General features: G+C 46.2%; 1 protein-coding gene across 1 annotated transcript; it reads left to right on the top strand.

The window, feature by feature from the left end:
• Positions 1 to 2,543: 2,543 nt before the first annotated feature.
• LOC142557248 (uncharacterized) lies at positions 2,544 to 18,316 on the top strand. Its single transcript, XM_075668952.1, has 4 exons — positions 2,544 to 2,737; positions 8,419 to 8,742; positions 13,224 to 13,469; positions 17,018 to 18,316. The coding sequence occupies exons 1-4, from the start codon at positions 2,717 to 2,719 to the stop codon at positions 17,369 to 17,371; spliced, it is 945 nt and encodes a 314-aa protein (XP_075525067.1). The 5' UTR covers positions 2,544 to 2,716; the 3' UTR covers positions 17,372 to 18,316.
• The last annotated feature ends 1,683 nt before the right edge of the window (positions 18,317 to 19,999 follow it).

Below are 19,999 nucleotides of genomic sequence, written 5' to 3'. Positions count from 1 at the left end.
TTCTTCGCTCAATGATTAATTTGACGCCTTCGCATCTAGTTGTTTGAGTGAGATAATGTTGGTGCATGATGTTTATTTTTGCATTTATTGTGCCGTTCGGTATGACCGCGCCCAAGCATCTACCTGCCCAACCTGACTGTTGATTGCCACTTGAGATTACGTTGAGATATGAAGTCTCCTTATTTTTGTTTTCAATTCAGTTTCAGTGTAGATCAATATTTATGCCGCTGGTGAGGACTCAGCGTGTGTTAAAGGCCTCATGCTTTTAAGACTCCATCTCTCGTTTTTAATGTCCCGCCTGCAACCTTCAAATGCATTCTGCGGCCAAAGCTTGTACAACTGATGTCCGCAGCGAAGTGAAGCAGTGCTAGCTCCAAAATTTGCGCAATCTCATTTTTTTTTCTGCAAGTTTGCAGTACTACAATACAGGACACTTGGCGCCTTTGAATTATGGGAACTACTGTGTAAAGCACGAGTCGTTGGCGCTGCGACGTCACTGTAGGCATTGATGTTGCCCATGCTTAAGACGTTGTTCTTCCCTCGACAACCTTATTCTCGGCGCATCCTCTACTGCGGCTATGTGCCATGTTTGCGGCCTACAATCGTCAGTGCCATGTTCGCCTCCTTTGTGCCACCAACACTGTTTCCACGAGCATGACAACGAGAAATTGCGCCGCCATCTTCTCAAGAAAAATTTTTATGTGCACGCACATACTGTAACGCTCGTCCGCCGCAGTATAGTTCGCGCTGTCCTACAAAATGCATGAACAGATGCCACTGCTCTCAGAGTCTTTGTGAAGCGCAGTACCTTACACATATTGGGAGACATTTTTGTTGCGCGTTAGCTCGGGGGTTAGCGAACCTGGCCCAAAAATGTCCGTTGCTACACTGGCATATGGGTTCAAATGACAGTGGAGTCGGTTGGGGGTAAGCTTTTTTTTTTTCATGCAGTGGAACTAGCAAAGCTGTGGATGGCGACGTGGCCTGATGGGGGAAAGAAAAATTGTGCTTGTGTGTCATCGATGGCGACAACGGTGGTGAGCCTAGCAGAACGGGCGCATGGACGGGCAGGCAGGGCAAACCAAGTTTTCAGCACTTACCTGCTGTACCCGCCGTGGTTGCTCAGTGGCTATGGCGCTGGGCTGCTGAGCACGAGGTCGCGGGATCGAATCCCGGCCACGGCGGCCGCATTTCGATGGGGGCGAAATGCGAAAACACCCGTGTGCTTAGATTTAGGTGCACGTTAAAGAACCCCGGGTGGTCAAAATTTCCGGAGTCCTCCACTACGACGTGCCTCATAATCAGAAAGTGGTTTTGGCACGTAAAACCCCAAATATTATTATTATTACCTGCTGTGAAAGTAAAATTACAAAACGCGTCGCGTCGAAAAATCTATGCACAGTCAGGCACACAGGACCAGAGGAATAAGGTGTAAAATAAGGAAGAGATGAGTTCAAGATATGCTGAGCGATTGATATGCTTGCGCGAACGAGATAGAGCAACAACCACAACCAAAAAAAAAAATGAAACTTGCAAATCAATGCAACAATATAGCGAGATTAGTGTGCGAGCTGCGAAATTACACAAAAAAGAGCACAGGCGATAAAAAGGCAGCGCAGCAACACTAATGCGCATGCGCCGTGCAGCAAATCAATTAGGGCTACGCTTCGGAGGCTATCAAGTTAAATGAAACAATTAATCATTCTAGCAAGGCATGTGGCCCTGAAACACACGAATGCACACACGAACACACCACCAGTCATTGTGGTGTGAACCTCTCCTCTTGTCCTTTGTGTTTTCTGACTGGTTTTTTTTTCCTTCAAATATGTACCAACTGCAAAACACGAATGAATCTTAACGCAAATTTACAGCTGCAGTTTTGCAAGCCGTAACTCCAATCCTGCTCCTCCCTACGCTTGAAATGCTTGTAGTGTCGTCGATCTAATGACCTTAAACCATGCTGCCGAGGGCGGGAGGGAGGGGGAGAGAGCGGGGGCTATGTTTCCTCTGAAAGCCCCGATTTTGCAGAAACTATGACACATATGGCAGATACGCGTGTGTCGACGCATGAACCACGGCGTAATGGCGATTGATCAAAGTTATTTGCGTTTAACGGTATTTCGAGACAGAGCTGTGCTGAATACAATTTTGCAATGTTACTTTACGATCTCTCTGAGGGCATCTGAACTACCGTGGCGCTTTTCATATTTTTTATCTTAGTGCGCTCGCGACGCAAGTCCGAGCATGTTTAGTGAAGAATCGCACATAGCCGGATCACTTTCGTGGGCATAACTTTATTATTTCCTATTTGCCTATACAATATGAACATTATGAATATGCTCCATTTTCCGTATGCAACCCTTCGCCAGGTCTCGTATATATATATATATATATAATATGCCCTCTCGCGTTACACTTCTTATGGGTAGAATGGGCTCCTTCAATGCACAATGCTGCGGCGGCTCCCGAATCTTTACGACTGAAAGCTGACGTGCACACTGAGTCGAGTCATTTATCAAGAAAGCACTACGCAGTAGCGATCGGGGTGGAAACAGGCACAGCCGCGACCACGTCAGAAACACGGTAAATCAGCCGGGCCAGTTGTCAGTTGTTGGCGTCGTTCACGTAGCGACGTTCAACGCCTACTTGTTCGTCGCGTTTTGGTGGTCACGTCAAGCGGAGCAGTTCCGGATCTCGCAGTGAGCACAACTTGGAGATGTTCCGATACCCCCATAAGGTAAGCAAGTTTAGGTACCGAAATATCACCTCGATGTAAAAAAAAGAAGAACTGTTCCACATCAAGGAATATTAAAGCAACTGGTTCTCCTTTTATTTCTACCCACTCTCGTACAAAAAAAGATACTGAAATGTGACCTAAGTGTCTAACTTAGAAATACAGTTTTTAATTATTTACTAATCGGTTTGCTGAACTTTCTACAACTGCAAGCCCACTCGATTGTGTCAGAAACACTGACATACGCAAAGCATTAGGTTTATGTGCCTAAATAATATTTAGAAGCATCAGAACGGCCTAGCGTATCTGATGCTTTAGGAATTACCGCGAGGTCTAGCTAGGCTTAAGACAACACAGCAGGAAAAAATACAGCATGCGTATATTTGTTTGTTCTTATCTTTTTCACAGAGATATCCATTCAATGACATTTTCTCTAGATTTCGTGGCCGCTGCGTTTTTAGCAGAATCACCAAGTTTCCACTGTAGCAGAAAGTTCCCGATAAAAAAAATCAGATAAGCTTCCACTCTGTACTCCATTCGGATTTCGCGATGGCACCTACAGACGGCGACGCCTGCTGTGCTTCTATGAGGTCGTAAATGTGCCCTAAACAATATAAACGATTATAGCAGGTATACAACACACGAAAGAACATAAATGCAGAAAAAAATGTCCCTGAGCAACTTACGAAGTTCGAATATTAATGCGGAAGTATAGATCACAACTCTCGTTGGGTGGCAAACGGAGCCCTCCTTAACGCACCGCAAGAGCCATGGGAACGTCGGTTAGAATACGTACTCTTGAAACGAAGACTTGCGCACATTCTGAAAAAAATTCAATACTTGCACTAATACAACGTTTTCACGTATTTAACGTTACTATATAATTATCAGGTAACATCTACGTAATCCTGACCATTTAAGAAAGTGTCAGTTTGACCGTAAGAAGCACAGAGACGCGGCACTGGCTAACAAATATGTTCATTCATTGCCCCGATTTGCCTTTCATGCATAAAGAACAAGACCAACAATGTACGAGTACAATGGCTACACAGACTCATAAAAGAAAGCAGCAAGGCGCTCGCGGCATTTTCATCATGCATATTGCGTCTGATTGTTTACCGAGAGAAGGCTGAATTAATTTACTGTGAGATGAACCGATAAACTGCTCGTGCAATAATCTTTTTCAGCGATCAATCTCACAGGTTTGCGCTACTTTTATTTGTTTTTTTATGCGGGTTCTTAAAACGGTTTGCACTGGGAAAACACAAGGTTACATTTGCACTGTTGACAATGCAATAGTCAGAGCCACCTCTCTGGACTTGTTTCATACGATCTGGTAGCACTGCTGCCATCTAAACTCTACATCCTCGTATTGGAACAGAGAGAAGTCTTAAGGGAAAGGCAAGAAGGCCAAACAAGTTGAGCACGGTTGTCTACCCTTCGCTGAGGAAGGGGAAACTGGAGTGAAAGATGAGATGGAGGAAAGAAAAGCTTAATCTAAGCGCGCCCACGCACACATGCGCAAGAGTTCCTTGTTCCTTCAGTCAGGTACAGCAAAATGTACCCACAAACATATCGCGGCATTTGCCCCTAGTGCGGCGGCACACGCCCTACACTCTTTCCCATCTCGTGGGGGTGCGGGGGCAAACCTCAACCCTTAAAGACGCCTAGCACGTCATTCGAGCGGTGGGAGGTACAGCTGACCGGCGATACCCTGGCGGGACAAGACGCCCCCGTCCGGCAAGTACGTCGAGCAGCCGTGGCCAGGGGAGTCCTGGAATGAGGACACCACCCACTCGACCTCAAGAGCAACGACCTAGATGGTCCAAATAAATGTTTTCTCTCTCTCTTCAGTTATAGGCGGTCATATATCAGCTGGAAGACCTCAAGAAGCGCAGAGGCCCTTTCGTCCCCTTCTACAGAGCAACGCATGTGAAACCTCTGATCTTAATCTAACAAGCACTCACACAACCGGTGCTTTAGAGTTTCATCTGAGCTTTCAGAGAAAAAAATTCAGGAACCTAAGCCAAAGTACTCTAGCATGTACGAGGCCACAAAAGCCCTATTCCGCTTCTTGAAAGCGACTCGACTGCGCAAATGCGTGCGACTGCACAGCTAACATTCTTGTGGGAGTGTACTTCCACTGATCGTCTACTTTCTTTTTATGTTTTAACCTTTCCTTTCTTTCTCATCTCTCTCGCCCCTTGTCCTCTGCTCCTATAACCCCTCATTTCACTGGTGTCACTGAAACCTGGCTTCACGATCACATATATGACTCTGAAATCACTCCACCCGGCTATGTAGCAGTCCGATCAGACCGAAAAACTGGCAGAGGAGGCAGCGTCGCCCTTTTTTTCCAACCAGAATTAAAGTTTTCGGTTATCTGTCCTCCAGCAGATCTTGAGTCTGATTGGTGCAAATTGTATCTAGGCAAAAAAAAAAAAAAGCAATCGTAGTCTCTGTTTTCTACCATCCACCTGCCTCCTCACCCGACAACCTCTTTCTTCTCGCCGATTATATCAACAAGCACAGTTTTCATGCATCTAGTTTAATTCTAATGGGAGACCTTAACACACCAGACATTCACTGGCCCTCACAGTACTCTAGGTAGCGCAGTACTTTAGGTAGCGAACTAATTATCTTTTCTTTATCTTTTGGGCTTACGCAATTAGTTAATAGCGCAACAAAACAAAACGCACTTCTTGACCTGTGTTCATCAGTTCAGATCTTGTTGATAAGCTGTCTGAGTGTGAAATTATTGACGGAATTTCAGATCACAAGGCAGTGTTTATATCGCTGAACAGTCTGTAAACCGCGTGCCGAAATTCAAACTTTTTTTCGACTTGAATCGCTCTGACGACACGTCTATTTATGATATTTTATCAGAGCGTTTCGAATCGTTTTGCACACTCAGTAAAGATTGTGACGTGAATACACTGGTTCGCCGATTTGAGAACATTACAAAGCTGTGTATTCAACTCTTTGTTCAATTAAAAAGTAAGAAAAAAATCGTGCCATCCCATGGATGACTAAAGAAATTTTGTTACAATACTGATACGCTCAAAACGCAGTAATGATCCAGATGCAATTGCTCGATTCACCTCTGCCAAAGAGGAACTAAATTTGAAAAGGAATATGGCCAAATATTTCTCCTTTCATCTGGAGCTGCCAGGATTGCTAAGAAATAATCCTCGGAAGTTCTGGCGTTCTGTCATGCCTACTACTGATTCTTCATCTTCGTTGACTACCAATGATGAAATTGTAAACGATGCTGCACGCATCTCCAATGCATTCAATGAATATTTCCATTCGGTATACGCGAACGATTGTCATGTCTATCCTGCTTTCGATAATGATTCAGATTTTACGATTTCCGACATCTCAGTTGATGTTGATGGCGTTCTTAATTTGATTTTAAATTTAGACACAAAAAAGTATAGCGGCTCAGATGGTATTCCGAATTTGTTTTTACTTCGCTATTCACAATGGACATCGATCTTGAAATTATATCAAATAAGCCTCTAGAAACAGGAATCGTTCGTTCATCATGGAAACTTGCAAGAGTAATACCATTGTATAAAACAGGTAGCAAGACAGACGTAGCCAATAACAGACCAATTTCTTCAACTTCACAATCGTGAAAAATGCTGGAACATATTATTTACAAACACACAATAGATTTTCTTGAGTCGAGCAACATTCTAACTAATGTTCAGCATGGATTTAGACGTGGTTTCAGTACTGTCACGCAGGTAACCGACTTCACCCATGACATTGCTTATCAATTGGATCTCGGTAAACAGATTGATGCTATCTTCGTTGATTTTTCTAAAACTTTCGTTACTTCATTCTCACCTCTTGCAAAAATTAAATGCGATACTAAAAAATTCCCGCCTGGTCGATTGGTTTGCAAGTTTTCTTTCTAACCGGTCCCAATACGTCGACTTCAGTTCTGCAAGGTCATCCATACTTGAAGTTGGCTCCGGGGTTCCTCAGGGATACTTCCTGGGTCCTCTATTGTTCTTAATTTATGTCAATGACCTTCCAAAAAAATGCTTCCTCCAGTCTGTTTCCTGTCTTTATGCTGACGATTTCGTCTTATACGACGTAATTGACTCTGCGGCTAGTTATACACGACTGAACGATTCCTTTGTCTCTTTCGGTGCTTCGTGCGAAAAATTGAAAATGAACGTTAACTTTAAAAAAAAACGGTTATTTTATCATTCACGAAAAGAGCAGCACCTATAATTGCGACATATTCCTTGAATTGTTACCTTTGACCAGAGTTCGACAATACAAATACCTTGGCGTAACATTTACTGACAATCTCTCATGGACTACACACATTGACCAAACATGTTCAAAGGCCCTAAAACAACTTGGTTACCTACGCCGTACTATGCAAAAGGCTCCGAAGGCAACAAAAGTCTTAATGTATATAGCTCTTGTTCGCCCCGTTATCGATTATGTCGTAACAGCCTCGTCACCCCATAACCAAAACAACATAATCAAACTACAAGCAGTTCAGCAAAAAGCCGTCCGTTTAATTTTTCACCGGTATGACCGCTATTTATCGCCCTCGTCTGCCCTCCGTACACTGTAACTAACATTACTTTCAGTACCTCGTGAGGTGGAATCATTACAATTTTTGCACAACATAATTAACAAGTCCTATGACACTTCAAACACAGCTTGCATATCTTTTACCAAGCCTTCTTGCACGCGTAACTTCCACGAGCTCAATCTTACCCCTTTCTATGCCCGTACAAATACTTTCAAGTACAGCTTCTTTCCCCGCACAACACAAGCATGGAATTCCGTACCTGGCTGCCTCGTCCACTCCCGATAATCGAATTCGAAAGTGCTTTCTTTGAAAACCAGTGTGTGTAACTACTTAAGTTATGTTTAGCTTATACTTTGTGTGTATGCATATTGTTGTTTCGTTCCTTTTAAGATTCGATGAAAACGATTTTCCAGTTCTTTGACTGTCTTATAAATGTTGTAAGAGTCATTGTTGGTTTCATTTTATTTTTTGTTCACACTGTTTTTAGTCACTCCTACAATAGCCATCCTATGGGGCTGCAGTATGTACAAATAAATAAAAAAAAGAGCAGGGTAACCAACCGGGCACGTCCTTGGTTTTTAACCTTCCTGCCTTTCCGTTTTCGTACCTCGTTCTGTAACGCCCAGACGAAAGCTAGTAAACATTGGCTCCGGCGACATGCTTTTTTTTACGCCACTCAATCTCTGTGTTCTCTTGCAGCTGAGCGATTCTTTCTGATACTCAAGTATAATCGACCACTTTAGATTACCAATCCAAGCCAACTCTTTTTTTGTTATGCGTAAGCATTAGGAGTGTCAAAATGGCAAAAAGTGTCTGTGTAAAGTGTGGGAAGCCAGTCCATATATATATATATATATATATATATATATATATATATATATATATATATATATATATATATATATATATATATATATATATATATGCAAGTGCAGCCAAGCAGCACTTGCACTTTGCTCCTCGAAATGGAGCGAAGTGCAAACCTCAACGTGGTGCACGGGGTTTAAATCACGGACCCAGATACCTTTGAGAGATAGACGCAATGCCTCACGCATTTCTTCAGCACTTAACCTCTAAATCGCCAGTGAAATCTTTTTCCTCTCTCTCTCGTCTCCCACAGTTCAGGGACAAGCGTCCGGAAGCAGGATGGTCGACCATCGACAAGTACTCCCTGGAGCAGGAAGTGAAAGAGACCGGCGCTCCGAACGCGCGCATGATCATCAGGGATGGCACGGCCCCGCTGGTGATTCGCTCGGTCGACCCGGGGGCGTCGCTGAGTGACGTCAGCAGCAAGTACATCGGCCACTCGCTGCAGAATATCGCCGGCGAGCCGCTGTGCAGCGCATTCTTCTCCAACCGCGGCTGCATCACCGCCTACGTGAAGAGCACGAGGGCCTTCAGGCGCCTCAGAACCATCACCTCGCTCTCTGGTGTCCCTGTCAGGGTACAATCGCACTGAGCCTGTATGGCCTCATGAAACCTGCACAGAGCAGCTTGTATTGCCATGTTTCGTCAAACGTTTATATTTACTTAAACATGCATACCGCAGCGCCTAGGGCTCATTGCAGGAGCGCGAATTTCGACGTGTACAAACACGGTAAAGATGGCAACAAACTACGAGGGTGGTTAGCTAACTACTGGGGCTGATGCTCTGAAATCTTGATTTCAAGAAAATTACACATCGGCACTCCCTTTGGCTATGCTCCCCAGTAAGTGAAACGCACCCGTCCCACTGTTAATGCCAAGCTGATAAAGCATTAGTGAAGCCGTCTTTTGCCACTTTCCTCAAGTTCGCCTCTGATATTTTGTTACCCCTTGCTCCGTGTCAAAGCAATGCTTTCCACCGTGAGGTACATGAAGAAGTAGGAGAGTGTCGACTCTTGAATGTACGATTCTTGGACGCTTGTACAATTCTTGCAACGCTTCGGGGAACGATCAAGAACACTTTTTTGACGTGGAAAATAAAACAACATGGAAGAAAGCGCAGTGAAAACGTTTCATGCAATGTTTAAGAAGATGGCAAAAGGTGCCTGTACTCATATAATCTATAGGCTTGATAGAAACGTTGGGGCACTTATTGGGAAGCATATAGAAAGATAAATGTGCGGATGAATAATTTTTCGAAATAGAGAGCATAACTCTCAGTCTTTATCAAACAACCCTTGTACAATGCAAAATCAATGGTTAACCACATATAAAAAGAATTAAGCAGGCGATAATGATGGCGATGTGAGCATGTAGAGCGTTCGCTTCCTCTACAGTGGCGACGAAAAAAACGTATTTAAGTTCCTCGGTATTGTGATGAAAAGGACATATATTCCACTCATGATATTGTCTAGTGGTGGACATCGCCTTAGTTGGTGTGATGTAGTCGTAGTTGCCAAGTAGAGGAAACCGTGATGAGATTTTAGGGCATGAGACAACATTGAAATTTCGACAGGACGACAGGCAGAGAAAGAGATACATGGGCGTACGTATAATATGTCAACTTGTGAGCCGTAACACTGTGAGTCCACATTCCTCTTCTTTTTCCCCCTTTTAGGACCTCGCACTTTTTTACTCGAAACTGATGTATGCGTTGCACATTAGGCCTTTGAGAAGTCTTGGCCATATGAAAACCCCTCTGTGCCTAAATATCCGTTTCTGTTTAGCATTTGTTTGAGTGGGGTTTGGAGAACAATGCAAATGCAGGATGCTGAAACAAGGTAACACATAATGAGGACAAGCGTTCACTACCATCTGGTCTGATTCATTGCGGGTGCCCCTCCCCCCCCCCCCCCACTTATGGCCCGCAATAAAACCACAGCAGCAAATGTAGAAGCGAAGTGAATACAAAACATACGTGAGCAGCATCACCCTGCACACATGCCCGTGTGCGCTTTCCAAACATGCCAATTATTTGTCAGAAAGGGCAACCTATGGTTTACTGACACGAATAAGATGTCCTCCCGCATTGTCTACGTAGTTTCAATAATTATGTATGTGCGGCAATCAGTGCATTTGCATATCTCTGATCGTCGTGTGCCAAAACAGCAGCAACCGCAAACGCGAGAACGCAGCGCCAAGCAGAATTCTTTTCGGTTGCGCGCTCTGTTGCAGTGCTCGTGCCAATGGACATGAGATAATATTAGCCTGTCTGTAAACGTACTGCAGCTCACTTGCTGCAGTTACTCGTCTTGTTCAGCCCTGACGAAGGAGAGTCATCTTGTCTAAACAGAGGAGAGGGCGGTAGAAAAGATCGCAGGGAGGTTAACAAGACTTTCTCCAGTTTGCTGCCCCGTACTAGAGGAGGGGGAGTGAAACGGAGGGAACATAAGAGTTAGGGCAATCACTCGAACTAAACAAGGTGCACCGCGCCTTGTGTTGGTGCAGGAAACGCCGCGGAGGCTACGCGTGTAGTGCGGTCGTACAGGTCTCATTCCGTGCGCGTTTCGAGGCTCAGTTGTTCTCGTCTTGCAATGCTTCCTACGAAACAACTATGTCATATGTTCCAAATGCTACTTGTCGACGGAAGTTTACGTCAAACTACAATAAACTTGCGCATATGTCTGGTTCTAGTAGGCGAAGCACTATGTTTTGCTCGATAAAACAGACGTTTGGGCGAGTTGGTAAGACATGTGAAACAGAACAGCGCGGCTTTCACGGGGACAAGCAGGGAGAAACGACACGGACAAGCGCTGACTTGCCACTCAGTGCTCGTCCGTGTTGCAATTTAGCACTCGTCCGGGTCGTTTCTCCCTGCTTGTCCCCGTGAGAAACGCGCTGTTCTGTTTCAAATATGTTTGGGCCGCTGCGTAAGAGATGCGCAGTGGCTGCTGGATGCAGAAACTTGTTACTCCGCTTGTATCTTTGGAAATAGCTTCACATCTCGGATGCTTTTCACGTGATGAGTACGCCATGTAGCGACGTAAAAGGACAAGACTTTATATTACTTCTAATTACACCGCTCGTACACAATATATTACATTACTACGTGACGCAGCACTTTTTGATCGCGGATGTTAACAGAGAGAAGTCGCTAGCCTTCATTAGCCTTCATAACGCTGCCTCCTATGAAGCAAACGGACTGTAGTGTCCGGCACTCAAGTCTGTTGCCCTCGTTCACTGTAGAAAGGCTTGTGTTGTTTCTGGGCTGATGATGTGTCAGGAAGCTGCCTCCCGTGACTTTAATTTGCTTCAGTAAAGCAACAATCGTACAGCCCACAAAAGGGTACACTGGGCTGCCTCTATCTACCGTTGCAGTTGCCCAGTCACCACCAAAACAATTCACACGGCTATCGAATTGGAATGGCTTATTCATCGCTGTCCGCTCTTTGCTGATGTGAAGAGACTATAGGCCAATGGCCTTCGCTGCTGCTGTTCCCTCTCCTTTTAAACAACGCCAAATTCTCCCCCTTGTCGAAATGTTGGTTCTAGCTTGAGACGTCGCTAAGCCATTGTTGAGTACTTAAAGTGAGACTAAAGCGAGGCACTAGATTAAACTGATAGATTATGCTCTCCGACCTTACATCAGCTGATGTTGCGGTAATAGGTATAACTTAAAAACAGCTACGTATTCCCCCTTTTTCATATATTTCACGCCTAATGCACAATGCCTGTGAGTCATTTTGAGGTCACCAATTTCAATGTAATGGCATCTTAGTTGAAATCAAGAAAAAATCAAGAAAATAAATGTAATGAGGAGGGAAGATAACCGATGGTCATTAATGGTTACAGACTGGATTCCAAGGGAAGGGAAGCGCAGAAGGGGGAGGCGGAAAGTTAGGTGCTTGGATGAGATTAAGAAGTTTGCAGGGACAACATGGCCACAATTAGTACATGACCGGGGTAGTTGAGAAGTATGGAAGTATGCCCTGCAGTGGGCGTAAAGAGGCTGATGATGATGATGATGAATTTCGATGTTCCTTTTCAAGTGAAGCCTGCATTGCATCACTATTGTCGGCGTCGGTGTTAATGTTAGTGTTGCCGTACGAAAAAAGCGAAGCCGCGCGAAAATATGCCTTTCGGGCAGCGGATTCGAGCCACCGACCTACGGGTTGAGAGACCACAAAGTTAGCCGATTCAGCCACTGTCGGTTAATCGTACGCATTCTTTAAAGCGGTGTTTTATATGCATGAAGTAGTAGACGCAGCGCAAGGCGAGAGCCAATCGCAGGCGCCCCCTCCCTCCGGAGGAGGGAAAGGGTGTGATCGCGTGCTCACTCGCCTCGCGCCCGCCATTTCCTGCCAGTTCAGGTCCGGTAGTGACACAAGGAGGGGCGTATGGTTCCTTCTGGCGAAAATCAGGCTGCGTTGAAGGAGCGGGAGCGGGACGCGTGCCGTGCGTTCGGTCGAAGAGCAGGCGACGTTTGATGAACGCCGCTGGGAACTCGCTCGCGAAAGGGCTCGTCGTCGACGTGCCGACCTCGGCGTGAGGGAGCGCGAAGCCGAGGCGTTACGACAGCGAAGAGCCGCGGGTCCCGGGCTTCGCTTGCACCTCTTTTCGCAGTAGTGGAAGGGCGGTCCATTTTTATTACTTGTGTCGTGGTGGCTCACTACTGTTCTCAAAGTTCACAAGTATTCGTGTCGTTTAGAATGCAACGCAGTCCACCTTCGCCGATAAAGAAATTGTCTGATTCCAAAAAGACGCCGTCAAAATCCATAACATAATGGAGAGCTAGTGCGGGAACATCAAGGCTGACATACGCCTTACGTGTTTAAGGATATGAATTATAAACCGAGTTGTACGCATAAGGACCCTCCAAGATTTACGCATCTAAGTGTGCTATCACTCTATAACGGTTGTAAGCGTGCGAGCTAAAGGCCGACGTGCACTTTTAAGAACACTTAAGGGTGCAAATCTGCTTACAGTGCACGCTGACGATCGCGAAGAACCTTGCCTAAGGTTCGTCTGCTCGTTCCCGTCGCCGCTTTCGCGACGCCGCAGGCCGACTTCCCGCGCTGGTTCAACAAGAACGCCGGCAAGCTGAAGAAGGTGCCGGACCGGTTCACCGAGAGGAACCTCCTGGACCGCCTCTCCGAGGTGGGAGCGATAAACGTGCGCCGCCAGATCTCGCACACTCAACTTCCAGACGGCAGCGTGGAGGCCAAGCCCACAGATCAAGTCGTGGTGCACTTCGGTCCGGATCGAGCGATGCCTGCCCAGGTCAAGCTGGGATTCACTCTTTACGACGTAGGCAACAAATTCTCCTTGCAATCTTTCTTCTCTTTTCTTTTTACCTCTGCCCCCTACCCCTTCCCACACACACGCACACACACAAAAAATTGCCTGTGATTTAGCTCTGGTTAACCCTGGTTGAATTGCGAAAGCAATATCTGCATGGCTGCGCTTGAGAATTTAACTGTTCCGAAGAAGTAGAGCTACTAGACTCAGACGTAGACTCTTCATCGGTAACTTCCATGGCTAGACTGATCAACCAACACGTAGCGCACCGCTATATATCCCAGTGGTCCGCATCGGAGCGAGCGCAAGGCGAGGAGGTCGTCATATCAATGGAGAGACCAACTGTTAGGTGCGGCGCCTGCTCGGGCGCCACGGCACACGCGACGACCAGCTCCCTTCTAGCTGAGGCGGGTAGCAAGCTGACGTCACGCGTCGTCATAGCAACGGAGAGAGCTGACGTCACACCAGCTGCTAAGCGCAGCGCCAATTCGGGAAGGGGGCCACGGCATACGCGACGAGGTGTTAGACCTGGCGTAGTATTGCTTTCGCAATAAAAAATATAAATTATCGTGCAGATCTCTTGTAGTGTGGGATACGACGTTACTCGAAACATTCTGCGTGTAGCTAGCTGCCCAGCATCGTTTGGAGTTCCGCAAAGCATCCCCACGTGGAGCAACGTGTTTGTGCGAGACCAGCTATTGCGTGCGTGAAGCGAGATTGGGTGCGGCGACACCAGAAAGACGACAACAGTGACGAAGACTGTATGGCGGAGACGTCATGAATTCTACTCGGCCCATTCCACGAGAGTTTACTACATTCCGATTGCTGCTACATAGTTCTCCACATTAATTTTCTAAAATGCGTTATCCACATGACGTTACTAGAGGGTTTTAGAATAAGGGCCCCAAACGTTTTGGGGCCCTAAGGAAATAGCGTCGAAGCCACTGCGCATGCGCGATAAGCAGACTGCGTCTGGGTTTTGCGTTGGGAACGCAATTTCACTGATTTTACGGGAGCCTCAAAAGTTGCCCCAAAAGATTTGCTTAAACAAACATGGCGGCGCCTATCGAATCAACTGCTCTAACCTAGCACCAAACTGGGTTCGATTCGTGGTAACGCATGAAGTTCGCAAGCTAGGAGAAATGATTGCGGTTATCGCTTTCTCTCAACTAGCGTGTGGTACGAAGACTGATTCATTAGACGCCACTGATTCCAAATTCGATAGTGGATTTTATGGCTCGTAGGCCTAACACGGCTTAGCTTGTCTGGTGAAGGCACGTAAAGTTGGTTTGCTCAAAACTAAGCGCTGCTAATTGTTAGCTGCTTACAGAATAACCTCTGAATTTTAATTAAACGCGAAAGCACGCAAGTCAAAATTACTATTCCTATCATAAAATGGTAAATATTATTTAATTATTTCTAATAGTTTTTCTTTGACGCCGTAGCCGCGCTGTCAGCGCAAGACGCTATCCGTAAACGCAAAGCCCTATCCTAAAACTCTTCACTCCTGCCTAAAACTCCAAGAAAAGAACTCTCTACTGACGAAGAAACATCAGAAAAACACGACGCTTACATGGCCGAGTCTTAAATGTATGTTGGTCTAGGTCCCGTTAGTAACGCTATTTCACTATCCTCGCCAAATTCACACCCTGTTATACGTAGCGCGGGCGTTACCGATAAAAACACGGATTATCATGCCATCTTGGCTGCGACTAAGTGTTAAGTAATCGTACTTACCTATGTCAAAGTCATGTGGGGCATATTAAAAGGCAAATGACATTTGCACTACGACGAAGAAGCGTTAAAATTCCTTCGACCTCTGCCGATCGTAAATGCATTGTAATATGGTATATCAACATAGTGCACGGGTCTACTAGGAAACGACTAAAGACTGCTGGCCGATCGAAAAGGCACGTGATTAAAGCACCACGTGTCACGAAAGACGATACTTCGAAACTAACACGTGACGCCGGCGCAAAACGTCTCAAAAAGCACGTTAACTTCAGTACGAGAGAAGAGTGCGTGCAACGTGGCCTAAGACAATAAAGAAGACAAGGCGGAACCCATCTCACGATCGCTGTCCGCGGTAATGAGTTTTAGCACTGAATCTATATAGCGACACAACGTATACCACCCTCGAAACGAGTCATATATGAGGCGTGTACTGCAGCGCGACTTCTCTTTCGAGCTTCCCTAAAATGCACTTTGCGGCGTCACCGGGAAGCCTGCGCCATGACCTCCGAAATACATGGCGTTCCAGCGCGTGCGAACGCTGAGAAACGCGTCATGCGGCAGCCGGGCTCCTCTCTCGCACTCCTTTCTACGCACAGCTGTGCCATCTAGTGGCGCGGCCGAGAAGCTCGCACGTGGCCCCGGAGACGAAATGCGTGGGGCGCCGGTCCGTGCGAAGGCTGAGAATTGTTCCCTCGCTTGCCGCACACCCAGTGGTACACAGATACTGTGGCTGCAGGTTCGGTGTGAGGTTCGGTGTGAGGTTCGGTGTGAGGTTCGGTATGAGGTTCGGTATGAGGTTCGGTATGAGGTTCGGCCCATGCCCAGTGTTTTCGCGGCGCAGCTCGCTAAAGCGTTGGTGTAAAGCAGCACAAATCCAGTGAATTTGTGGCGCAGCCATATAACGCGTGAGGTTGCTATCCTTGAGGAACCGTTGTAGCGTGAGCTCGATTACGCTCAGCATCGGAGAAATTTAAGGAATCTTCTTCGTCATTGTAGAGCGGCACACACCAAGTGGTATATACCCAGGTACCCAAGCTGGCATCACAGAGTTTCACTGGAGAGCGGTAGATACCCACTTCCGCATCTACAGTGACCCATGTAGGCATGGAAGAGGTTCCTACTGAAGCGCCAGATATGTACACATTGCCACATACTCAGCCACCTAAGTTCGCCCAATATGGTTCCTTCCATCAGTACAGCTGCCTGACGCGTTACCCATTCTACCATGGTCCACCCCGTGACTCAAGTAGGTGGGAAAACAGATAAAAACATAAGCGCTCTTAAACATAGATAGATAGCCTCCGGAAAGTCCTAGAAGTACCCTAAGAATGCTGAGGCATTAAAACAACTAGACATGATGGTTGGAGCGTCGGGCAGCCTTTGTGCAATACAACGATACGATCTCACGCTCGTCTCGTCCGCAATTTGTCCTTGCCTCAGTCTTCATGCTGTCTCCCGGCTCACTCAGTATTCTGTGCTTACTTGATACCACCGCCAGCCACGCGATTGCGTCTTTTAAAAAAAATTTTACTGAAGGGGCCTCCCAAACAAGGCGAGACACCAACCTACCGATATACACACCGCAAAATGCCCGGAATGACGTGAAGACTGCCAAGTATACTCCGCGTCATTCTAACATTTTCTTTTCTGATTACCTTTTTCGTTATTCCCTTTGTCAACCTACATCGATTCGCACGCACACACACACTGACACGTGCTTCAATACTGCGCACTCGCTAAACACCGCTGTACGCGTCCCGTCTCCCAAAGCAAGTCCACATAACGGAACGCCCCGCTGAGTTCGAGTCTCTTGACGTGTCCAGGTGCACCCCTACTTGCCGCCGCCGGTGCAGTGCTCCAAGTGCCAGGAGATGAACCACGTGGCCAAGTCGTGCCCCAACGGGTTCCGCTGCAAGTACTGTGCCGGGCCGCACACGCACCGCCTCTGCACGGTCGACAAACGCAAGCAGCCGCCGCGATGCGCCAACTGCGGCGGCGGCCACACGGCGACCTACGCGCACTGCCCGGCCAAGATGCGCGAGGTGCTGCGCATGCGCAAACTGCGGCTCGACGAGCTCCGCAAGCGGCGAGACAAGCTGCGAGAGCTCGACGAAGAACGCGAGGCGGAGGAGATGGAGAACAGCTCCCAGTACAGCCGATACTTCTACTTCGATTAAAAGCTTAGAAGGGAGAAAAATAGAAAGGAAAAGAGAGCCGACTCAAAAAGCAGTTGAAATCGAAGAAAGGCAAGGTTTTTCTTAGGCCGATTAAGTGCATTACGCGTTTTGTTGTTTCAACGCCGCCCACTACCGCTCTGTAGAGTACGCGGTTTGTTCGCGTGTTCGTCTATTTCTCTCTATCTCGCCCTTCCGTTCTCCTTCTCTTTTTATGCCCGTTCACCCTTCTCCCCCTACAGGGTAGCCAACCGGAACTGCCCTCTGGTTAACTTGCCTGCCTTTTTATGCATCCTTTTCTCTCTCTCTCTCTCTCTCTCTCTCTCTCTCTCTCTCTCTCTCGTTGTTACGAATTCGCTAATTTCGGGGTCGGCCCACATTTTGAGACTGTACGATCCTCCCGTGGTCGGCTCGTATATTTCCCTGAACAAAAATCCCACTTTTGGTTCCCGTTTTCGGCGCAAGAGCATCTACGTGTTGTTACTTTGTTTTCTGGGGTCCACTTTGCGCTGTTACGCATTATTTCTACTTCGCATGTCGCGTTACGCAAACTTGGGGCGTCTTTTTCCTTTCTGCACTGCATTTTAGCGCTCTTTTCGCTGCCTCACGTGCACTAAAAAGCCTCGAATTGTCTTATTTTGACGAAACTAGTAAAAAAAGTGGCAGCAAGATAGGCATATATCCCGAGCGCACCAAATCGATTCGAAGTCGCCAAAGAAGACCTTGCCTGAAAGAAAAAGAGAAAAAAAGCTAGCCCGTCTCTTTGCGTGCAACTTCTGTGTCAATGCTTTTTCCTTGTTTGTTCGCTTACCTCCTTTTTCAAGGTTTTCTTTGGATGCGGGACAATGCGGATATCCAGCAACCGGTCGGAGTGACACGGAGCCCGTGGTCTACCCCACTTCTTTCCTTATTTTGAACAATAAAACTATTTCAACTACCCTTTAGAATCTGTAATGCGTTAGCATTGTTGCTTCTGCCTATCATTCAATGACTCCCACCGCTATCTACACGAAAACCTCTCTCTGCTACCTATGCGTCCCTGTAAAGTTTCTTCGTCTTTCTTTCCCTGTCCTCCTTCTATCTTTCTAGCTTAATGTCTTCTATCTATTCTTTCTTTCTATCCTTTCTATCTATCCTTCCCGCTCACACTTTGTTATTCTTTCAAATCTCTTTTGCAGCATTAGCACTACGCGATTACACTCTTACACCTATTTCCGGACTGCATACATCTGATGGCAATAAGAACCGCCTGCAATTACAATTTGGTTTGACTAACTCAGATTTTCAAATTACAAGTGGTCTTACACGCCCCCTCAGCAAAGGCCGCGGTGTGTCGCATGCAATATGCCAACGCTGTCATTAGACCTGCCCAGCGGCGTAGCCGAACCTATTCGAAGCAGGGGAAGGCTGTATGGGTGCTCGCGCATGTCCGTAGACAGGGGATGCTGCCGCACGACGTTTTCGCTTTATTTATTTATTTATTTATTTATTTATTTATTTACAGAATACTGCAGGCCCAAAAAAGGTCCCAAGCAGGAGGGACAAAATTACATAATAATATATCCAAACAACGCGTACAAGTATTAGTATATAACAAGATCATACACCTAGCAACAAAGAGTCCAGTTATCTTGACGCAAAGACTTAGGTGAGAAAAGGTACAGAAATTAGATCATTTCTATACCGGGTGCTTCAGCGACGACTTTGGCATATTTCAAAAAATTAGCTGTGAAAGATAGCACAATCCTAGACCATGAGTTGGCTTACTCAAAGAGGCGGGCATTACTTGAAAAGAAAAATGAAATGCGTACTCCACTAAATAAGAAAAACAAATGATTCTTAAAATTTTTACTATTTACCCCGTGGCACATATTGCAACTTACAAATTCTAGCTGGGGATCTTGCAAGGCGATTCCACTTCCAAGGAATTCTCAGGATGACAAGAACTTCAAAATATTAATTCCCGAACTTTGCGGAGAAATGCATCCAGTTACTTTTGGGCTTCATTGTATAACACGACGTTTGACGGCCAATATCTCGTAAATGGTGTCATCCGCACAATTCTTTTGAAGTATATATGTCTTGCAGTCTCAACCGCTAGAATTTGTACACTGCAATATGTGCCATAAGGTGTTTAGTTAGAACTTAATCAGTGAATGTTTGTTAATTAGTCAAATATGCATCCCTTTTTTTAAAGTAATGTCCGTCTCTTCGTGTAGACCAGCTCATGGACTAAAACTGTGCTATATGCCACAAGCAATCTTTAAAAAAAGTTTTGAAAGTGTTCGCAGAAACACCCGGTATACTGCATGTATACGAGTAGAGAAACAATATCGCGCCATCGTCGATCGCATGACATGTCAGTGTATTAAAGCTGCATGATCAGCGATGTTCTAAAACTGGCTACATTGTTCCACTTGCACGTTGCAAACGAGCTAGAATATTTTCCTGAGACATTGCGGGGATTCTGAAGACAGCGTAATACGCGGTCGCGTGGTGAGCGTCTCTGGATCCTGCAGGGTAGGCACGTAGATATTTTTGTTTGTTCAGAAAATTTCCCTAGCGGCACAAACATATAAATATGCAACTGCAGGTTGGTTTCGGCGATAGACATCAGTAACGCTTTACGGT

This window comes from Dermacentor variabilis, chromosome 9 (genome assembly GCF_050947875.1).
Source record: "Dermacentor variabilis isolate Ectoservices chromosome 9, ASM5094787v1, whole genome shotgun sequence".
NCBI classification, from domain to species: domain Eukaryota; kingdom Metazoa; phylum Arthropoda; class Arachnida; order Ixodida; family Ixodidae; genus Dermacentor; species Dermacentor variabilis.
This window is presented reverse-complemented; position numbering and strand designations above follow the sequence as displayed.

Coding starts and splice junctions, on each gene's coding strand:
- LOC142557248 (XM_075668952.1), top strand. CDS start 2,717: ATGTTCCGATACCCCCATAAG. Junction 2,738..8,418: donor TGTTCCGATACCCCCATAAG/GTAAGCAAGTTT, acceptor CGTCTCCCACAG/TTCAGGGACAAGCGTCCGGA. Junction 8,743..13,223: donor TCTCTGGTGTCCCTGTCAGG/GTACAATCGCAC, acceptor GCGACGCCGCAG/GCCGACTTCCCGCGCTGGTT.